This window comes from Ornithorhynchus anatinus, chromosome X1, assembly GCF_004115215.2.
Source record: "Ornithorhynchus anatinus isolate Pmale09 chromosome X1, mOrnAna1.pri.v4, whole genome shotgun sequence".
In the NCBI taxonomy this organism is placed as follows: Eukaryota; Metazoa; Chordata; class Mammalia; order Monotremata; family Ornithorhynchidae; genus Ornithorhynchus; species Ornithorhynchus anatinus.
In genome coordinates, this window is record NC_041749.1 from 21,917,584 (window position 1) to 21,940,952 (window position 23,369).

A 23,369-nucleotide genomic window follows, 5' to 3' on the forward strand; every position below is an offset into this window, starting at 1 on the left:
GCCCAGAGAAGTTAAGTGACTTGCCCACAGTCACACAGTCGACAAGTGGCAGAGCTGGGATTCGAACTCATGAGCCCTGACTCCAAAGCCCGTGCTCTTTCCACTGAGCCACACTGCCTCTTAGGTCAGTCAGGATCTCCTCCACCCGCTGGTGAGGAACTTGGGGCAATGAAGGGAATTCCAATCAATGCTATCTACTAAGCACTTATTGGGTCCATACCCTCTATCAAGCACTAAACATTATCCTCCATCTACCCCATACGAGAAGCAGCGTGGCGCAGTGGAAAGAGCATGGGCTTTGGAGTCAGGGCTCATGAGTTCGAATCCCAGCTCTGCCACTTGTCAGCTGTGTGACTGTGGGCAAGTCACTTCACTTCTCTGTGCCTCAGTTCCCTCATCTGTAAAATGGGAATTAAGACTGTGAGCCCCACGTGGGACAACCCGATTCCCCTGTGTTTACCCCAGCGCTTAGAACAGTGCTCTGCACATAGTAAGCGCTTAACAAATACCAACATTATTTAATACAGTGCCTGGCACCTAGTAAGCACTTAAATACCACAGTTGTTATTAATATTACTACAATGGAACTGGTACACATGATAGCTGGTCACAAGGAGTTTACAAAGCGGGAAAGCGGGGAAGACAGGCATTAAAATAAATGACACATAGGGGGAATGGCAGAGCATAAGGATATGTACATGAGTGCTGTGGAGGTGGCAATGGGGTAGACATCAAAGTGCTTAACAGGTACAAAGTTGTGTGAATATGAGACATAGAAGGGAGGGTGAATAGAGGAAGTTAGGATTTAGTCAGGGAAGACCTGCTGGAAGGATAAAATTTGAGTTGGGCTTTGAAGACTGGTAGAGTAGTGGTCTTTCTGAGGTGAAGGGGGAGTTCCAGGCCAGAGGGAGGATGTGGGAGAAGGGACGGCGGCAAGACGGAGGAGATGAAGATTGAGTGAGTAGGCTGGTGTATGAGGAGAAAAGTGTGCAGACTGGGTTGTAGAAGGAGATCAAGGAGGTGAGGTAGGAGAGGAAGAGCTGGGTGAGTTCCTTAAAACTGATGGTGAGGAATTTCTATTTGATGCCAAGATGGATGGGCAACCATTGGAGGTTTTCAAAGAGTGGGGAAATACGGACTCAATATTTTTTTTTAGAAAAATGATCCGGGCAGCAGAATGAAGTATGGACTGGAAAGAAGAAAGAGAAGAGGCAGGGAGGTTAGCAAGGAGATCAACAGCATTATCAGTAGTTGAGGTGGGACACAGTAAGTGCTTGGATCAGTACCAGTTTGGATGGAGAGGAATGGGCAGATTCTAGAGCTTTTGTGAACGTAGACAGGATTTGGTGACATGCGGGTTGAGTGAGAGAGTTGAATCTAAGATAATACTAAGATTACGGGCTAGTGAGATGGGGAGAATGGTGGTGCTGTATACAGTGACAGGAAAGTCAGTGTGGGGAGATAGTTTGGGTGGGAAGATGAGGAGTTTTGTTTTGGACATGTTACGTTTGAGGTGCCGTAGGATAGCCTAGTGGAGATATCCTGAAGGCAGGAGGAAATTCGGGGTTGGGTGGTACATTTGGGAATCATCTGAGTAAGGATGGTAGTTGAAGTCAGGATAGTGAATGAGTTCTCCTCACTGGAGTTTCGAGAGGCTCAGGAGGGCCCTGAAGAAGTCTGGATGAACTAGGCCATGAAAGAAACCAAAACTGCTCCCAAACTGAGACCAAAGCTAGGCCTGGCACAGAATTTGCAGTGACACCTGGGCCCTGGAGCATGTCTGAGATACGCTGAGATGACCCAAGCCCAGGCGCTGGCAGGTTCCCTGCAAGCCACCACAGGGATCTGGGAGTCCCTAGTACCTAAACAAGTGGGGTGGGGGTTTGGTCTTCAGCACCATGTTGGTCAATACTGTCAGCTTCCACATTCCCCCAGCAATTAAGCATAACAAACTTTAGGGGAGCAAGGCAGATGCTTGAAGGAGGAAGATCCAGCGCCTGTCATTCCTTGTCGAGGGACTACAGGGACCGACCCCACCTCTACTGTTATCTTTGCATCAGTTAAGGGAGCTGTCACACATGGGATCACTCATGAGCCCATCATTGAGCAGGGATTGTCTCTGTTGCCGAATTGTACATTGAAGCGCTTACTACAGTGCTCTGCACAGAGTAAACACTCAATAAATACTACTGAATGAATGAATGGACTTAAAGTATCTTTGAGAGACCTATTGCCATTATTACTATTATTGTGGAATTTGTAAAGAGCTTACTATGTGCCAGGCACTGTACAAACAAATTGGGTTGGACACAGTCCCTGTCCGAGGGGCTCCCAGTCTCGATTCCCATTTTACAGATGTGGGAACTGAGGCACAGAGAAGTGACTTGCCCAAAGTCACAAAGTCACAGAGGTGGAGCTGGGATTAGAACTCCTGACCTTCTGACTCCCAGGTCGTGTTCTATCTACTACACCATGCTGCTTCCTGACCTACTTACACCCACTTATCCTGAATGTGGTTACGTTCTTGCAAATCTCTGTGTTACACAAAACTTGTGCTGAAGTATTCAGCGTGTCCAAAGCTGCCCACTTATACCCAAGCCACTTCCTCCACCAAAAGGTGCACTGTATATAAATTTGCTTGTGTCCTTGGAAGAACGTTCCCAAATTCCCTAGAAGCGTTCTAGCCAAAATGCAGTCTACACCCACATCAGGCAGAAATGAGTGTACAAAGAACTCCTTTCACACTGGTCCATTCAGTTTGATCACAAAGAGGCTTTTTTTTGTTTGTTTTAAACACAGAATTTGTTAAGCGCTTACTCTGTGCCAGGAGCTGTTCTAAGAGCTGGGGTGGATACAAGTTTATCAGTTTGGGCACAACCCCTGACCCACAAGGGGCTCACAGTCTAAACTGGACAGAGGATTTAATCTCCATTTTCCAGATGAGACAACAGGCATGGAGAAGTTAAGATACTTGCCCAAGGTCACACAGCAAGCAACTGGCAGAGACAGGATTAGAACCCAAGTCTTCTGACTTCCAGCCTTGTGCTCTTTCCACTAGGCCACTGCTTCTCTGTGTTACCAATCTATCATGGAAGGTTTTACTATGTTAACAGTCTCTCTGGGAAGTTACTCTAGGGGGCCAAGCAACAGGAGACAGATAATAATAATAATGATAATATTTTAAGCACTCACTACATGCCAAGTACTGTACTACGTGCTGGAGGAGATACAAGAAAATCGGGTAGGACACAGTCCCTATCCCATAATGGATTCACAGTATAAGGAGGTGGGGAAAAAAAGTATTTAAACCTCATGAGGAAACTGATGCACTAAATTATGTGATTTGACCAAGGTGTCACTGCAGGCAAGTGGCAAAACTGGAATTAAAATTCAGGTCCCTCTGACTTCCAGGCCCCCCTGGCCCTTCCACTAAGCCATGCTGCTTCCCTGTTCAAGAGTCATGTTCAGTAGGTGGAAGTTGGGAAAGGTTTGAATTGCTACATTTTTCCCTTGGGAAATCTAGGCCAGGAAGACTTGGAAAATGGTAAGGCAGGTCACATTCGGGGCCCCAGGAGCACTGAGAGTCAGTCTGAAATACACATAAATGGGGCTCAGAGGGAGCAGCTAAGAGACCAAAAATTACCTCTGTCCAGTTGCCTCGTACACTCCACTGTCGCCAGCCACCGATTCGTCTGACACCGCAGCGGATACACAGGCCACCTTCAGGGAGGTTCCCCCAGCAACGGTCACACCTGATACAGAGTGGGAGAATGAGACATGTCATCACACTGACATCTGCAAAGCCAGGAATGTTTCTACACCATCCAACGAACCATCTCCCGTCTTCTGCCCTGAGGCAACATATGTCCAGGAATCGCACACATCACCAACCTTTGCAGTTCTCCTGCAGCACTCCCCCAAAGAATTTCCTGGCTATTGCATATTCTCAATTTCACATGTGCTCTTAAAAGCATCTGTTGACAATGTAGCAGAGGCGATACCATAGACAAAGATGATTCTCCTGCAGTGGCATCTTCCTGGCTGCTGAATTCCAGGCTCTGCTTCACTCCTTTGCTGTTCCTTGAGGCTCCTGGCCAAAAGGCCATTTAAAAGTAGTTTCCAAGGTCTCTGACCTGTGCCCAGTGGTTCACAGAAATCTAATGCATGCTGACTGGTGGCCAAGCCTATAATCGGCCGGATGGTGACTCACTCTGATGACAGTGTATATCAATGAGTTGAGAAGGTTTATTTACACTTCTAGTGCTCCCTGGGGATGGGCGGGGGAGGGCCAGTAAGTTTTGGTAATTACCTGCAAGGGCACAGAACAATAAGAGACAGCAAATTCTTTGCCTGGGGACAGAGTGGTTTCTGCCTCAGGGTCAAGAGTCCTTGATGAAGCTGCCCACACTCTCACCCAGCTTGCCAGCCATGGCAACCTGGGCCCACAGTTCCTACCTGACCACATTTCTCATTTTTGTATTGAACTGAATCCTTGATCTCCATCTGGGCCAATCTGAGATCAGTGGATAATCATGACATAGACCCTGCTCAGAGGATGAGCTACCAACTTCCCCAAAGAACTAAAATAGCAGAAACGGTTCACTGGTTGATTGCCAAATCTACATCCCCAGCCCTGATCGCTCTCCTTCTCTGCAGTCTCACATTTCCTCCTGTTTTCAAGACACCTCTACTGGGATGTCTTGCTGGCACCTCAGCCTTAACATGCCCACAATAGAAATCCTCATCTTCCCACCCAAACCCTGTCCTTTCCCTGACTTTCCCATTACTGCAGACAGCACCATCCTTCCCGTCTCACAAGCCTGTAACCTAGGATTGTCCTTAACTCATCGGTCATTCAACCCACACATTCAATCTGTCACCACATCTTGTCAGTCCAATTTTCACAACATCGCTACAGTCCACCCTGTCCTCCCCATCCAAGATGCTAGCACATTAATCCAAGCACTTATCTTATCCTACCTTAAGTACTGCATCAGTTTCCTTGTTGACCTCCCTGCCTTCTGTCTCTTCCCACTCTAGTTCATATTTCGCTCTGCTGCCCGGATCATTTTTCTATGTTTCCCCACTTCTCAAGAACCTCCATGTGCTGCCCATTCAGCTCCACATCAAATTCCTTACCATTGCCTTTAAAGCACTCAATCACCTTGCCCACTCCTATCTTAAGTTGCTGATTTCCTTCTACAACTCTGTTCGCTGACTTCGTTCCTCTATCGTCAACCTACTTACTATACTTGCACCTTACCTATCTTCCCACCAAACATTTGCCCACAACATCCCTCTGACCTGGAACTCTCTCCTCCTTCATAGTTGACAAACCACCATTTTCCCCACCTACAAAGCCTTATTAAAATCACATTTCCTCCAATAAGCCTTTTCCAACTAAGTTCTCATTAAGTCCTAACTTCCCCTACTCCCTATTACTTCGCCCTAGCCCCACAGCAATTATGTGCATACCCATAATTTATTCTAATGCTTCTCACCCCCTTTAGGTTGTAAGCTCCTTGTGGCCAGGGATCTTGTCTACCAACCATTCTATTATACCCTCCTAAGCACTTAGTATAGTGCTCTGCACACAGTAAACACTCAGTAACACCACTGATCCATTTACTCGCCAGCTCCATCCCCATCAGCCTGTCTCCAACTTTGGCCAGCAGCAGGAACAAGGTCTTGCCCTTTAAAGGAATCATCTGGAATCACAGGGCGAAGCCTCCAAATTCCAATTAATTGCTTTTTCCAAAGCTCGTCTCTTCTTATTTCCCACCCCCCACCCCAGGCCAACTCCTAACCTTGCAGGCAACCACCTGAGTCTTCCATTCACTCCCCTGTCTGCTTTGCTCTAAGAACACAACCCATCCTACCCTATCCACTGAGCACACATTTTGTATGAGCAGTTTTCAGATCCTATCATTCTCAGGGCATACAAGACCCCTCTCTGAGACTCATGAGCATCATTCACCCAGATACCAGCTCCAGCTCAGCTCTTCTTTGCTCCCAATCTCAAATATACCAACCCCTGACCTCCCTTCACGGGCCCAGACACCATCAGTATAGAACATCTATTTACTGGTAGGGCACTTGCCTCTCACACCCCCTGGTAATACCAGCTCTGCTTGGTCCTTTTTTTACTTAAGCCATGAGATTTCTTTGACTGTGTAGTGACTAGCACTTAACAGTTTAGGTTCCTTAAAGGCAGCTGCACTCCAAGGCGCTTCTCTGGTCCACCAGGTCTTTTTTCTGTGGCTTGAAGCCTGAAGGGTGCAAGATGGGGATTTGGGGGAGTGTTAGGTTTCCTCAGGGCTTGTGACAGAAAATTTGTAGAAAGTACCCGTCAGGGGTGAAGAGAGAGACAAATAGCATCCTTTGTTGAATAACTATGAGGCAGGACACCAAGAGAACTCTAACTAGTCAGAGGGCATAAGCAGAGTGCTGCCATGACCAATTTTTAAAAGGTAAAGTTGGCTTTACATGTTCAAGTACCAACTTCTGCAGTCCCATTAATGGTCAAGCTCCAAATGTTCCACTTTAGAAATCATGGTATTGGGTTCGATTCACTGATAGAAGCCTCCTTCCTACTACTCAAATTTTGGCTAAATAGGGGACACCAGAAAGGGGCTCCCAAAGCAGACAAGAGCCTGCTGATGTGCAACTTGCACTGGTTGGAGACAATGTCCTCTTCAGGTCCAAGGCCTTTCTTCTATATTCAGGAATGAGTCAGGCAGTTATCTAGAGGGATGCGAGGAAGATGTGGAGTTGTGAGACTCTCTAAAAGGGCAAAGGCATTTGGGCTAGGATGTCATCTGGTTTTGAGATCACCAACCGACCCCTTCTGCTTCAAATGTGATTCTGCCCCTAACCCCCTTCACTGGTTGGCATTATCTAGGTGTGAAAACCGGTGAGAAAAGCCTTACCTTGGCCCAACTGTTTATCATCCGTTCTGCCTTCCTCCAACCGGAGCCCGTCGTTCCCGGGGCCGAGCCTGAGCTCAGAGAGATTCACACTCAGCTCAGGGTCTTCAAAATCCAAGGGGGTCAGGAAGGCGTCTCCAGGCAAGAGCGAGTCGACGACCAGAGGAGAACAGGGTGGAGAAGGGGAGGAGAGAGAGGAGCGTGGGGAGAGGGAGGTCATGGACTTGGGGGTGCCAGAGAGAGAGCGCAGGGCCTGCAGGCGGCTAACTGGATCAGTCTTCTGGGTCTTGGCCACCTCGTTCTCATGGATTGTGGTGATGTAACCTGAAGGCCGGAAGCCAGTGGCTCCCTCCAGGAGCAGCAAGTCCACTTTATTCTGGAGTTCAGAGTCCAACTGGTCAAAGGGGTCATAGTACAGGTCAGTGAAGCTGGCCGAGGTGGAGGAGTCCTGGCTGGATGCGGCCAGAGATCCCCTGCTGGAGGCGAGGGAGCCAGGGCTGCTTCCTGAGGACAGGGACTGTGTGCTGCTGGAGAGGCTGCAGAGAAAATGGAGAAGGGAAGAGAGTCATTACACACCACGCCAGAGCATAGGCCAGTTGGCAGTCTTCTCCCACCTCTCCATTGGATCTCTGAACGGCAACTAAATGGTGAGTTCAAAGGTGGAGGAAACTCTTAATAAGCCAAGAGGACCTTGGGTAAGCTACTTAACTTGGCGGAGATTCAGTATGACTGGGAAAATAGAAATTTCAGCCACCATTCCACAGGGCTGTTTGGAGGACAAATGGGATCAAATATAGGAAAGGACCTGGAATATACAAGTGTAGCAAATCTTCCAGGAGGTACACAGTGAGAGGGGGCCCACTCACCTTTTCAGCTGGGTGTGTAGTGATGCAACAAGCCGGGTTGTTTCCTCTAGTTCTCGTACCAATTGGTTTCTCTTACTATTTAGCTTCAGTCTATGGGAGGAAAATTGGAGGTCTCAGATGAAAACAAATGAAATTCTTCCCACAAAGTAGAAAATCCACTGGAAGGGTAGGGATTCAGCATAAGTCAATGTGAATTAAATATCTTTTGAGAGCAGAGAGATACAAAGGTAATAATAATAGTAATAATGGCATTTGTTGAGTGATTACTACGTGCCAAATACTGTTCTATGCGCTGGAGAAGATACAAGGTAATCAGTTTGTCCCACATGGGGCTCAGTCTTAATCCCCATTTTACAGATGAGGTAACTGAGGCACAGAGAAGTTAAGTGACTTGCCCAAAGTCACACAGCAGACAAGTGGCAGAGTCGGGACTAGAACCCACGACCTCTGACTCCCAAACCTGTGCCCTTTCCACTAGGCCACGCTGTTTCTTACCCCCACCATGTTTTGAACAGAGGGAATCCCCTGGTAATTTCTGTTTCTATGAAGCTGATGTCTGAAATGAAATGTCCCTCCCTAAATCTGCAGAGACAGTCAAAATGCCTGTCAATTCATCTTTTTCAACAGTCTGTTTCTTTCCTGGGATCTAGATAATTTTTAACTGTCTCAGTGAATGCTCCCTGCAAGCTCAAGAAGGTCCAGTTGGAAACCAGAACTCTGTAATCCAGCCTACATACTGTAATCTTCCTAAAAGGGTGTGACTTTCTCTGCCGGGTCTCATCCAACGAGTGGACCCACAAAGCTGCCTCTGCATGTGTTCAGCCAAAAACACAATAATTAGCAATGCTATAGACTAAATCCTCTCATCATATGTTTACGTGAGGCTGCAGCTTTTTGTGCTTTTGACTTCCCCTTCCCCCTATGAATATGCCACGTTTCAGATTTGGGAGACAAAACATGCTGTCCACTTCATGTGGGAGCCCGTCTAGTGGCGAAAAGCGGTGTGGCCTAATGGATAAGAGCACGGGCCTGGGTGTCAAAAGGACCTGGCTTCCAATTCTGGCTCCACCACTGGTTTGCTGTGTGACCTTGGGCAAGTCACTTCACTTCTCTTTGCCTCAATTACCTCATCTATAAAATGGGAAGTAAGACTGTGAACTCCATGTGGGACAGGGACTGCGTCCAACCTGATTAGCTTGTATCTACCCCAGCACTTAGTACAGTGCCTGGCACATAGTAAGCGCTTAACAAATGCCATTTTTTTTTTTTTTAAAATCAGTAGATATGCTTCTTGATACCAAGAAAGCCACAGTCCTCCCCAAACCTGCCCATGTCAGAAAGGTATGCTGCTTTACATCAAAAAACTGTTAACCTGCTCTCAGGTATGTGGCAGTTTCTAAAGGGAAGAATCTGGTTGCCTTTTGTTCCAGTGCAACCGAAGAAAAAACCAAATCACCAGGATTAGAGAAGCTGCCACAGGAAAAGCCCCTCTGGCACAGAGGTAGTGATTACCATCGGTCCAACTCAGTATCTCTCTGATCAGAGGGAGGAAGCAGGTCCAAATTCTGGAAGAAAAGATGCTCAGGACTTCCAGGGCTTGGCAGCAGGCAAGACATATGGACACTGATGAATGTATTCCTTTAATATCAATAGTGGTCATTTACGAAACTCCTGTTTTCCACAAGTGACATTCCATCTGTAATATCTTTCATAGGCCAGGAACTGGGAATTAGAAAGTGCCCTATTTAAGAACAGTCTTGCTCAAGCTCTTCTTATAGCCACGAGACAGATAGCAATGGAATAACTCAAATCCAGGTTGTCAGAAGAAAACTCAGTGAGACAGAGATGGAGTCAAACCCTTAGCATCTGTGTTTTAAGAAGTCTCTCCTGTAGTTCATGTATGCCACTCACAACATGCTAAGCATTAACAAGAGAGCGATGCGGAAGGGGTGATCTTTGACCTTAGCACAACAGCCCCCTCATCCAATAGCCTTGAACAATGTGTGTTCTCTTTGTGCTTGTCACACTGTGGGAGCCCAATTACAAACTAAACAATAAAACCGCCTCTACTGACGTGCTGAAACAAGGAGGTCGTGACTGTGTATGTGTGTGTTTGTGAACGTGCGCACAAGCACAAATGCATGCTAGGGCCAGGCCCAGCATCAGATCATAGCCAGCCCCAGGATCAGGTGGAGGAAAGAGCTTTTATCCTTTTGCCTGCCTCTCCTTCCTATCTGGATGGAGCAGATCTGCCCAGAAGGCCCTGGTGAAGTCAGCCATGTGGGATTCTGGGAGATCTACAGATTACCTTCCGCTTGCCCTTTCTTCAGTTGTTCACACTACAATTCTTCTTCCCCGGGTCTTGGGAGGTGGCATTTTGGGCCCGACCTCTTGTGTAGGAGGCAGGCCATTAGTTGAAGGCAAAAGATAAAAAAAGCACAAAAACACAAATGGAGACAGCGTGTTCTCTTTGCTCTCCCAGCCGGGAGACTGCTTCTATGAGTAATGACACGGTGGCTGCCTCCAAAGCTTCCACCTACAAGAGCCTGTCTTTAGGCACATGACATCAGTACACAGCTCCCAGCCCACACACAGTGCCGAATTCCTTTACTGCCTGCTACTGCTTTCGCCCAAGGATCCAGCCATCCGAGTCCCCAGGCACTGATGTACCCTCCTCCAGTTAATATTCACATTTTTAAGGGCATTTGGTATGCACCTAAATGTCAAGCACTGTACTAAGTGGTAGGGTAGATACAAATGAATTCAATTGGACACAATCTCTGTCCCGCATGGGTGCCTCAGCATCAGTAGGAGAAAGAACAGAAGAAATAAGGCACAAAGAAGTTCAGTGACTTGCCCATGGTCACACAGCAAGCACTTGGCAGAGGTGGGACTCCCAGGCCCATGCTCTTTCCACTAGGCCGTGCTGCTACTCTTGCCTGGCCCAGACCTAGTGGCTAGAGCATAGGCCTGGGAGTTAGAAAGACCTGGGTTCTAATCCTGCCTCTGCCACTTATCTGCTTTGTGACCTTGGGCAAGTCACTTAACTTCTCCATGCCTCAGTCATCTCATCTGGAAAATGGGGATTAAGACTGTGAGCCCTCAGTGGGACATGGATATGTCCAACCTGCTTAGCTTGAATCTAGCCCAGCACTTAGTACAGTATCTGGCACATAGTATGTTCTTAACAAACACCTTTGGGGGAAGAAAGAGTTGCCCTCTCTCACTTTCCAGGAGCAGTTCTGGTCAAAGGCTTGAGGAGAGAGGGAGGGCTAGAGAAGTAGCTCATTCTCCTTCAGCACTTTGATATTCACCCTTCCCCCAGCCCCACGTCACTTTATGTATATATCTATCTGAAATTCATTTCAATGTCTGCCTCCCCCGCTAGTCTGCAAGCTAACTGTGGGCACGGATTCTCTGTTCTTACTCTTTGTATCATACTTTCCCAAGTGTTTAGAACAGTACTCTGCACACGCTAAGTACTCAATAAATTTCATGAATAGAAAGATTGATTGAAATAGGTTTAGGGGATTAGCTGCAGATTTCATTCATCCTTCACGGTTGTGACGGATCAGGAGTCAGTTACACTTCAGTCCTTCTCGTCATGCTCAGGCCTCCCACATCGGTCAGTGAGATTTTGCCCAAGCCGTCCCTCATGCCTGGGGCAACTGCCTTGTCTTGTCCATAGTAACCCCTCCTTGACATGACAACTCAAGACTTACGCCCACTCAGGAGGCTTCAAGCTTTCCCCCACCCACTGCCCATCTTGTAGCAGCCCATTCCAAATTTATTCATTTGTAATTATTGTAACTTACCTCCTGTATTGATTAAATTTATCTAGAAACTGTATGTCCACTTTCTCTCTCTTACTAGTTGTTAAGCCCCGAGGCCATTTTTTAATATGGGCCCCTACCACAATAAGCCTTAATGACTGACCCACAACTTAATCTATCCGAGAAATGCTTCTTGAGGGAGCACCAATAAGAAAATGAAGTCGGTGAGAAAACGAGCTTGGAACTTCCGGGTGCCTCGGACCCCCCGCCCCCCAAATCCCCAGCCATACCGCTCGGTGAGTGCTTTGCTCTGCGTGTCTCTTGCCACTTGCAGGTCTTCCTCCAGGCGCTTCCTCACCAGTTCCAGCCTCTCCACCTCGCTCTGGGTCCACTTTCGGGGGCTGATGAACCGCATCTCCTTCAGGAGCTCCTCCTTCTCGTTGATGAGGATCAGTCGGTCCCGCTCTGAGTCCAGCACGCCGGGCCAGGCCTCACTGTCCAATTTGGCCAGCTGGATCTTTAGGTTGGCTATCCTATAGGCAGAGAGGGAGGGTGACACAAATATCATGCCCAGTAGAGTTTTAGATGGTTCAAACGACAACAGCTCCCTAAAAATAAAGGAGATCAGAGGCCAGAACAGACAACGGTAGCGGGGCAGGGGCATGAGGAGCAGGAGGAGGATCGGAAATATCCGGGAAAACCAGAACTGTTTCTACTTTTAAGGCCCAATTCACACTAGAACAATTCAAATACTCAAAATCAATTCCTTCTCTCCAGGGTAAGGGTTTAACCCAGTGTTTGGAACACATTCCCTCAGGGCCTCAAAGAAGTTCTCTAATCTCTTCCTACACAACATCTCTTGGATCCGCCCTTTCCTTTCCACTCAAACAGCGCCACCCTGGAACACAGTCTCGTTTCATCACAATTAGACTACTATATCAGCTTCCCTGCTGGTCTCTCTGCTCTAAAACATATTATAGGCTGTTGCATGGATCACTTTCTCGAACTGTGGCTTGACACACATTTATCCAATGGCTTTTCATGTCCCTCTGCATCAAGCAACAAGTCCTCACAACAGGTTTCACTGTTTTTCACCGATCCAACCCACTTTATATATCTGCTCTCTCCACCCACTATTCCACAGCTTGCTCCCTCCATTCCTCCCAAGCCCACTCTTGCTTTTCCCATCTCTGACTCCTTGCTCAAAATGCTCCCCCAGCTTGGAATTGCCTCCCTCCCTAAATCAGACCATAGCCCTCCCCATATTCAAATCTCCCTCCTTCATACCACCTTCTCCAACAAGCCTTTCCCAATTATTCCCAGCATAATAATAATAATAATGTTGGTATTTGTTAAGCGCTTACTATGTGCCAAGCACTGTTCTAAGCGCTGGGGGAGATACGGGGTTATCAGGTTGTCCCACGTGAGGCTCACAGTTAATCCCCATTTTACAGATGAGGTAACTGAGGCACGGAGAAGTTAAGTGACTTGCCCACAGTCACACAGCTGACAAGTGGCAGAGCTGGGATTCGAACTCATGACCTCTGACTCCCAAGACTGTGCTCTTTCCACTGAGCCACGCTGCTTCTCTATCCCATGTCATATATAACACATAGTCTACCAGCCACATAGGACTCATAGTATACTTATTTTTACCTATCCTTTGCACTTATGGATACGTATTCATTCAATTACCTGTTCAGTTATGTATTTTGATTACTCTGTAAATATTTCTGCATGTCTCCTCAAATAGAGTGTAAACTCACTATGGGCAGGAAATTTCTCACTTCTGCTTTGCACTTTCCAGGTGCAGAAGAAAGTACATGGTACCCACCAAGTGCTCAATAAATGCTATTACTATTAGTCTAGTCTCTGAGTGTTTGGTTTTCACAGGGTTAAATGTGTGCAGGGGCTACAGGTACTTTCCTGCAGGCAGGTACTGAGGATGCGGGAAGGAGTCACTTCTGAGAGATCTTGGGTAAGTTACATGGCTTCCCTGGGCCTCAGCTTCCTCATCTATAAAATGGGAATTCATCACCTGTTCTCCCTCTTGGACTGTACCTACCCACTGTACCTCAATCTTGTCTACCTCACCTCCAATCTCTCGCCCACGTCCTGCCTCTGACCTGGAACATCTTCCCTCTCTCTATCAGACAGACAGTTACTCTGCCCGCCTTCAAAGCCTTACTGAAGAATAATAATAATAATAATGTTGGTATTTGTTAAGCGCTTACTATGTGCAGAGCACTGTTCTAAGCGCTGGGGGAGACACAGGGGAATCAGGTTGTCCCACGTGGGGCTCACAGTCTTAATCCCCATTTTACAGATGAGGGAACTGAGGCACAGAGAAGTTAAGTGAGTTGCCCACAGTCACACAGCTGACAAGTGGCAGAGCTGGGATTCGAACTCATGAGCCCTGACTCCAAAGCCCGTGCTCTTACCACTGCGCCACGCTGCTTCTCTACTGAAGGGACGTCTCCTCTAAAAGGTCTTTCCTAACTAAGCTCTTACCTCTTCTCCCACCCCCTTCTCCACTGCTTTGATCTGCTCCCATTATTCACCCCTTCCTCAGCCCCGCAGCACTTTTTTAATCGTATTTGTTAAGCACTTATTATGTGCCAGGCATTCTATTAAGCACTAGGGTAGATACAAGGAAGTCAGGTTGGAATACAGTCTATCTGCCACATAGGGCTCACAGTCTTAGTCCCCATTGTACAGATGAGGTAAGAGACACAGAGAAAAGAAGTGACTTGCCCAAGGTGACCCAGCAGACAAGTGGCAGATCCCGGACTAAAACTCAGATCCTTTCGATTCCCAGCTTCCGAGCTCCATCCACTAAGCCACACTGCTTCCCTTTTGTACATATCCATAATTTATTCATATTGTCTGTCTCCCCTCTAGGCTACAGTTCATTGTAGGCAGGGAATGCATCTACCAACTCTGTTACTCTGTACCCTCCCAAACGCTTAGTACAGTGCTCTTCACACAGTAAACACAGTAAATATGATTGACTGACTGTGAGCTCCATGTGGGACAGTGACTGTGTCTGTCCTGATTACTCTGTATCTACCCCAGTGCTTGGAACATAGTAAGCACTTAATAAAAACAATAATAATAATAATTATGGTATTTGTTAAGCGCTATGTGCCGAGCCCTGTTCTAAGCTCTGGGTTAGATACAAGGTAATCAGGTTGTCACATAAGGCGTTCACAATCTTAATCCCCATTTTACAGATGAGGTGACAAGCACAGAGAAGTTAAGCAACTTGCTCAAGGTCTTACAGCGGACAAGTGGAGGAGTCAGGGTTAGAACCGCCATCCTCTGACTCCCAAGCCCGTGCTCTTTCCACTACGCCACGCTGCTTCTCACACCACAATCATTATTACTTATTATTATGACCAACCCCTCCAACGACTACCCTGCTGTTTCCTAGTCTCCCTTCTGCAAAGGAGGAGAAAACCAAGCACTTCCCTCTGAAGCCTTTCTATGGTATAGGAAAAGACCCCGCCCCAAAATGAGGGCTTAATTCTTAAAACATTGTGTCATTCCCGGGTGGTAGGCACCCTCATGAGGGAGAAAACATGGGTTTCTGACTATCCAGACCTCTGAATCCCCGCTAAATGACCCAGATGGGCCTACAGTACTCTTCTCTGCTTCAAAGTTTTATTGAAGGAACATCTCCTCCAAGAGGCCTTTTCTGATGGAAGCCCCCTTTCCTCTTCTCCCATTCCCTTCTGTGTCGCTCTGACTTGTTCCTTTTATTCATCCCTGCTTCCCAGACCCACAGCACTTAAAACATAGCTGTAATTTATTTATTTATATTAATATCAGTCTACCCTTCTACACTGTAAGCTCGCTGTGGGCAGGGAATGTGTCTGTTGTTATATTGTACTCTCCCAAGTGCTTAGTACAGTGTTCAGCACATAGTAAGTTGCTCAGTAAATATGACCATGAATGAAGAAGGTAGTCCTGGTAGAAATGTCGCTAACTGCCCTGGTCCCACCTCCAAAGCATGTGGGGGACTTGCTGTACACAGGTAAAATCTGCATGGGAGAGGGGATGGGGTGATCATCTCTTCTGCTTAAGTGTTTTTTAAAAAGCAAGAAGGGCAGCCTCCCCTTTAAAGATATACTTTCCACCCCCTGCCTCAGGGAGACGTAATACATTTCACTGATGCCGCTGTAAATTCCTCTGTGGTTTGCTGTCCTTCAGAGAAACACATTTGGGGCTGGGCTGGGGAGAGGGGTGTCATTTATACAAGAGCTAATTCCCATAGCAGGCGTGCTTCTGGTTAATTAATTTAAATTCTATGATTATTAGAAATTAATCAGGACTATTTTTAGGGCTTCTTCTTAGCTGATCTGCTTTCTGGTTCCTTGCCAAAGCTTAGTCCTGCATCCCAGTGAAGTAGCAGCAATATGAGTGCCTGTTCCAGGAATGTCTGTGTGCAATTTTAAAGATATAGGCTTTTTACCAGGACTGTGGGGAACTGTGTTAATATGCTCATTCCTAGCATACATTTCCAAGGGTTTTGTTTCACTTTGGAGCTTTCTACACAAGTTCCTTGGGCTATTTCAGACTCCGCTCAGCTACAATCCAGCTCCATTACTCTGCAAGCATTGTTTGCAATTCTGGCTTAACAAGAGGGACAAAAGCCAGGTCCAGGTAGAAAGGACCCCACTGATATGGGAAGTGACCCTATTCAGACAGGAAAAGATCTAGTGCCATGTCTCAGTCCAAAGGGCTTTCCAAGATGGGCATTAAACCACATCTTGTAGGTATTCATTACACCAAAAGTCTTGGTGGGTGTTCCAAGATATGAACCACTCTCCTGAGCTGGCTTCTGAGGAATGAGGAGGGACTGGAAATGGGGAAGAGTTTCTGTTAGTTTAACAGAGCAGAGATCCCTAGAGTCTTCAAGAAGAGTTGGAAATGGCCCCACATTTCTTTGGGGCCATGTACGGGGGTCCATGAGAAACACAATTGTACGGGATGCATTTCTTGATCTCCTGAAGAGATGATAAACCCAATCCCCCTTTCCAAGGCATGCCTAAGTCCTGGTTTATCTTCATCCACAAAAGCCAGTGCTTAGTGTGTGGCCCGGACCATGTGACCCATGTGACTATTATAATAGCTCAAAGCCCTCACCCTTCATAGTCGCATGGTTTTCTCTGGGCTCTTCACTAAGTACCCATGAGCCGGGGCTTTCCACCAACTGGAAATTAACCACCCTACTCTTGTCCCTAAAACCCTAATTGTGGCGCTAATGGATTCCTCCTTAAACGTATCTGTTTTCCTACTGTCAACTTAACGGCCACGGCCATCTATACCATAATATCAGCCAGCAAGACAATTACCTTCTCTTAGCCTCTTCGTATCGCAGGCGTAATCTGACCTTTTCGGCCAACTGATTGTTGCCGCTGGTAATGAACTGGGAAGAAAATACAAAGTCAGTACATTATATGGTTATCTTTGCCTGTGAAGACTTCAGCTCGGACATTCTACACCAAAAAGGGCAACTCGTGCGGGGGGTGTGGGTGGAGGGAGGATATCCTCCGGTGCAACGAACAAACCTGGAATCATGGCCTAGTGGTAGAGCCCAGGGAAGATGGTTAATCCCAGCACTTCCCTTCTTCAGGGCACAGCTAAAGCTCAGGACCAGGGTTTAGCCACAAATCCAATAGACGTTAATGGAGGAGCCACACAATCCCCCCGCCTCCCCGCCCGCAGCCTGGAAAAATCAGCTCTGGGTGTCAAAAAAGCGTGGTTCACAGTTTGGGAGGAAGAAGCAAGGACAGCAAATGAATGCAAAAGCCATTCTGGGAGGAAAAATCAAATGAAAACTCTGTGGGTCAGTGTGAAACACCAGGAAAGAGGACTGGGAACTGAAAGGAGGTAAGAGGCATCTTCAGCTACACCTTCAGCACACATCTGGCCCAGAGCTGGGCCCAGGGATCTGGGGTGGTGGCAGGAGAGGCGGTGCTAACTGGAAAGAGTGGCAAGAAGCTACAGAGCTCACCAGGTGAAGTACGGCTATGACTTCTCTTCACAAGTGTAAACGCGGCTACAGAAATCAGACAGGAATAGAGTTTAACCATAGGAGCTGGGAGGTAGGTTGGTCAAGTCTGTCTTCCTGGCTAGGCAATAAAAGGACTTTGGAACTGATTTCCATCAGTCAAACCCACTCCAAAACGACTGCCCTTTCCAAGCATTAGGGCTATCGACTCATTTTTATTTATTCCTCATTGTAAATGACCTTAGCTTTCAAACGACTGGTGTGGCATGTGCATTAGATGGTGTCTGTACTGACCCGAGTGAGGCACGTGATCTTCCACCTGGGAAGAGAGAAACTGGAACTGAACTGCAGCATAATTTGAATAAATTGCAGAACCAAATTCAACAACCTCCATCTACTCCATCAGCCTCATTAAATTCCCAGGAATTTGCAGCATCAGGCCAGACATCACTGGAAGCCCCATTAGAAGTGGCCAGATTTTAACTTTAACTGAATGCTGCAGTTCTGTTCTCCCTCCTTCTTACACTCTGAGTCCCACGGGGGGAGGGACTATTTCTGATCTGATTAATTTGTATTTATCCCAACATGTTATACAGTGTTGGGCACAGAGTCGGAGCATAAATACCATTACTATTATTATTACTATTATGTGAGCTTCCTACATCCAGAGCTGTGGCTTTGGAAGGGATCACTCACCCTTCTACTGAATCACCTAGAGCTTGAAATAGCCATGTGCATACTCCTCTAGCTGACTCTCAATAGGTACCCAAAAAAGTATTCATTCATTTTTCTACCTGTGTAAGGCCACTGGGGAGGGCAGGCTGGGCTTTAGGCAAGAACACGTTTTTGTACTTTTTATGGCAGGACAGTTCAGATTTTTGAAAGGTAGCCCCCTCTTAAGACTTTAAATGGCTTAGCCGTGAGAATTCCGGAAGTACAGTTGTAGTTCTTACTCACGTTTCCAGAAACCTCGGTCTGAGAGCTCACATCCAGGTACTGCCTGGGCGAAGAAAACGTGGTGCTTTCCAAGGAGGTATTGCTAGCCCACAGGTCTGAGTGTGAGCCCGGATCAGTGAGGAAGCCATCTTTCAGCATGGCCAGACTCTGCAGATGGAGAAGTCACAGTTGAAGAACACCAAAATGGTAACTACTCTCTAGCAGTGGAAATGAAAACCATTTCTTTGGGCAATGCTAACTGTACCGGTATTAATCCTGGCCACCAACATTATTGTTTGCTGACTGGCATTAGTACTGACTGCTATTATTACTCTAATTACACTTGTTGCTATGACAGATTAGGGATATTCATTTTATTGTATTTATTGATCACTAGCTGTATGTAGACACTGTACTAAGTGCTTGGGAGAGTACAGTACAACAATAAACAGACACATTTCCTGCCCACAAGGAGCTTACAGTCTAGAGGAGAAGACAGACATTAATATAAATAAATTACGGATGCATGATCATCTTTAAGTCACTTGCCTTCTGGAGGATCAGGAGCTCTCCAATAAAGCCAGGTAGATCTTTCCAACCCTCCCCTCATTTACGCCATTGTTTCTTGCAGGAAATAAAGGATAAGCTCCCTCAATCTGGTCATATCCATACCTTGATGAGATCTTGCTTTTCCTTTTCCCCACAAGTGATGGCCTTTTTGATGGCTTTCGTCTCCCTCAAAACAGCCTGAGCTTCATCCAGTTTGTAACCACCTTGAGCATCAGACATTTTCATGTCAATTCTGGGAGAGGGCACAACAGTTAACTGAGCAGAAGAGTAGCACAGCAAAAAAAATGCTTCCCAGTAATTCTCAACAAACAACAGCAAAGTAATGGTAATAGTGAAGAAATTGAGTCCGACCTATAATACTTGGATTCTTTGTTCCACAGAAAGAGTCATGTGGAGGCCAAGCTGTCTTTGGCTAAAAATAATCTGAGAAGGGAATAACTGCTACACAGGTTCACTGTCTGAAACAAAGTATCATCAATGCCTTTGAACGCGATGAACAGGAGGCAAAAGAAAGAGAGTTTGGCCTAGATGTATCCCCTTCATCAGTTATCTAAGTCTCTGCAGGGAGACCATGGATTGTACTATAAGGCTCTCATTTATCGCTCTTGTCTAAAAATAGACCATCTACTCCCTGCAAGGACTTGGGACCAGCAATGCTGCCAGAGTGCCTCTCTTGCTCTTTTGTTTAGGCCGAAAAATTAATCTGATCACGGCCTTTCCGACCTGAATCCAACTTAAGATGCTTAGTGGAACCGACTGCTCTCAGTCTGCTACCCTGTGTCGGATGGGAAACCTCTACCAAATGAGCCAGTCCCCTGCCCCCCCCCCCCGACCACCCCCTGACCACCGCCACCCCCCCGCCCCAGCCCCGCCACCATCAGAAGAGGAATTCGGCTACTGTACAAGCACGTCTGAGGGGACTGGAGGCTGAGGGGTGGGGACTGCGCCCGTATCCTTTGCCAACGGTCTGAATAGTTCTGAATCGCAGTCAGGGCTGGACAATGGATGCTTGTCTGCTTTGCTGCCTGTTTTTTAAGCAGCCTCTACCTGATTTCTCTACATGGCCTTAGCAACCCAATCCATGGAATTTGGAGGCAAAGAACGGGCTCTTGAAAGGGAACACTCAGAGAATGCAGAAAAACACAAAAGGTCACCCCTCTGAGGCGGTGAATGAATCTTAAAAAAAAAAAAAAGTCACAGAAAAGGGTGGCAGCAGGTCTGACAGTAATTAACTCTTGCTGTCCCGTTCTCACATGATAAGCAAGGACTGTTTTGGGATTCAGAGAAATGTTCCCAATAAAGAATTGACTTCTAGTTTTCCTTAAGCATAAATCAAAACCAGAGAGCATCCCAAAGCCTCCTTTTCGCCAATAGCTTCTACCTTCAGGGTGATTAATTTTCTATTTTTTGATCTGAGCTGCTGAAAAGGAACTAAATTGTCTGTTCCCTCTTGGGGTGCTACCCTGCTAAGGGGAATGACATGAAGAGAAGGAGCAACAAAAGGGAGGAGGAAGAGGAGAAACAAACCACCTAATTCTCAAACTGGATAATGAACCCCTGCATAGGCTTATAATAGCTGTGGGTCAAACCTATATATGAAAGACAGAGGAAATGCTCGCAGGATCACATCCTCTATCAGCAGGACGTTGGCTGGAGGGGACCAGAGTGATGAGGACTTGCCCTGAACTTGGCCTGGGGGAAACAGCACACGACTGGGAGTCAGAGGACCTGGGTTCTAATTCCGGCTCTGCTACTTATCTTCTTTGTGGGACCTTGGGCAAATCACTTAGCTTCTCCGGGCCTCAGTTTCCTCATCTGAAATCGGATGATTCAATATCCGTTCTCCATCCTATTTAGACTGGGAGACCCATGTCGGAAAGGGACTGACTGACCTGACGATACTGGATTTACCTTAGTGCTTAGTAGAGTGTTTGGCACACAGTAAGTGCTTAACAAATACCACAATTATCATTATTATTATCCCCGTCAAGATGTGCATCAGGGAGACCAACAGCTGAAAAGCTTTATAGTTTCTAGACTGTAAGCTTGCTGTGGGTACGGAACGTGTCTACCAACTCTGTTGTGTAGTAATCTCCCAAGCGCTTAGTACAGTGCTCTGCACACAGTAAGCGCTCAATAAATACAATTAAGCCTGAGGGTGTGAGCAACGGCTGCTGCCTAAGCACCATCCAATTGGTTAATAGAGGCCACAAGGAAAGAGAGAAACTCATTTTCAGAAGACCTGAGTTCTCATCCCAGTTCTATCTGTATGACTTTGCTTATCTGTAAAATGGGGATTCAAAAATCTGTTTTCCCTTCCTTGGAATGTGAATCCTGTGTGGGTAAGTGACTGTGCCCGACTTGATTATCTTCTATCTACTCCAGTGTTTAGTACAGTGCTCAGCCCACAGTAAGCAATTAATAAATACCTTGGTTATCAGCATGGTTTCAGCATCAGCTTACTGAAAACAAGACATTTTCACCGCTGCTAGAGTGCAAGTAAGTGGTAAAACTGGTTTGTGTTGCGGTAGCTCAGGTTAAAGCCTGGCTCTGAGAACAATAGGCAGCATTCTCAAACAGGCCCTCATGGAGCGAGGAAGAGAAGAAGGGAAGGGGGAAAATCCTTTGGTAATTCAATACCACAAGTGAGTCATGCCTAAAATATTTACACAAGAGCTGCCCGCCATTTAGAGGGGAAGATGAAAGGCCTCCTGGCCAAGCGCTGTGCTGCGTGGGTACATCTACCGAAGTCTCCGATGGTCAAGTGACCTTTCAGGAGAAGCAATGTGGCCAAGTGGATAGAGTTCGGCTCGGTTCTAATCCCAGCTCCACTACTAGTCTTCTCTGTGACCTTGGGCAAGTCACTTCATTCTCTGTGCCCCAGTTACCACATCTGTAAAATCGGGATTAAGATTGTGAGCCCATGTGGGACACAGACTGTGTCCAATCTGATTACCCTGTATCTATCCAGCGCTTAGAACAGTGCCTGGCACACAGTAAGTGATGAACAAATACCATAAAAATAAATAAATACAATAATTGACAGCCTCAAATGCAGAGGGCAGAGGAATAGGTCTCCACAGTCCTAGCTGGCACTGGGAACAGGAATAAGTTACCAAGTCTTGAACACTTTGTATGGAAGTACAAGCCAGCTGCCTTAGTAATCAGACAATCAATCAATCGTGTTCATTGAGTGCTTAATGGGTGAAGAGCACTGGACTAAACGCTTGGGAGAGTTCACTACGTTCCCTGCCCACAACAAGCTTACATTAATTCATTCAATCGTATTTACTGACTGCTGTGTGCTGAGCACTGTATTATGCACTTGGGAGAGTACAACAATAAAAAGTCACACTCCCTGCCCACAACAAGCTTACAATCTAGAGTGGAGGAGACAGACATCAAACACAAATAAATAAAATTACAGATATGTACATAAGTGCTGTGAGGCTGGCGGTGGGGCAGGAGAAAGAGCAAAGGGAGCAAGTCAGAGTGAAGCAGAAGGGAGTGGGAGATGAGGAAAAGTGGAAAGTGGGGCTTAGTCTGGGAAGCCCTCTTGGAGGAGATGTGCCTTCAGTAAGGCTTTGAAGAGAGGAGAGTAATTATCTGTCAGATTTCAGGGAGAAATGTTCCAGGCCAGAGACAGGACGTGGGTTAGGGGTGGGCGACAACATGGGTGATATCGAGGCACAATGAGAAAGTTAGTACTAGAGGAGCGAAGTGTGCGGTCTGGGTTGTAGAAGGAGAGAAATTAGGTGAGGTAGGAGGGGCAAGGTAGCGGAGTGCTTTAAAACCAATGGTGAGGAGTTTTGGTTTGAAGAGGAAGTGAATAGGCAACCACTGGAGATTTTTGAGGAGTGGGGTGACATGTCCTGTACATTTTTGTAGAAAAATGATCCAGGCAGCAGAATGAAGTACAGACACAACAGACTCAAATACAAGCCTCGAAGCCTCCCAGGAGGAGTGGAAGCAGCTTGGCCTACTGACAAGAGTCTAGACCTGGGAATCAGAGAACCAGGGTTCTAATCCCAGCTCTGCCACTTGCCTGCTGTGTGACCTTGGGCAAGTCACTTAACTTGTTTGTGCCTCATTTTCCTCAACTGTAAAACGGGGATTAAATCCTACTCCCCCCCTCCACAGACTGAGAGCCCCATTTGGAAAAACGGACTATGTACAACCTGATTATCTTGTACCTACCCCAATATTTAGTACAGTGCTTGGCCTACAGTAAGCACTTAATTACCTTGAATTATTAATATTACGTGATAGGGAAGGGAAAGAA

At 46.7% G+C, this 23,369-nt stretch overlaps 1 protein-coding gene across 1 annotated transcript in view; it reads right to left on the reverse strand.

Moving 5' to 3' along the window:
- Window positions 1–23,369, reverse strand: part of WWC1 (WW and C2 domain containing 1) — a 115,653-nt gene that overhangs the window by 17,121 nt on the left and 75,163 nt on the right. The window contains exons 6-12 of the mRNA XM_029050813.2: window positions 19,190–19,319; window positions 18,539–18,685; window positions 16,923–16,996; window positions 11,856–12,098; window positions 7,793–7,882; window positions 6,930–7,462; window positions 3,644–3,752 (exon numbers count right to left, since the gene is read on the reverse strand). Coding sequence (XP_028906646.1) covers window positions 3,644–3,752; window positions 6,930–7,462; window positions 7,793–7,882; window positions 11,856–12,098; window positions 16,923–16,996; window positions 18,539–18,685; window positions 19,190–19,319 — 1,326 coding nt within the window. The remainder of the gene's footprint in view (window positions 1–3,643; window positions 3,753–6,929; window positions 7,463–7,792; window positions 7,883–11,855; window positions 12,099–16,922; window positions 16,997–18,538; window positions 18,686–19,189; window positions 19,320–23,369) is intronic.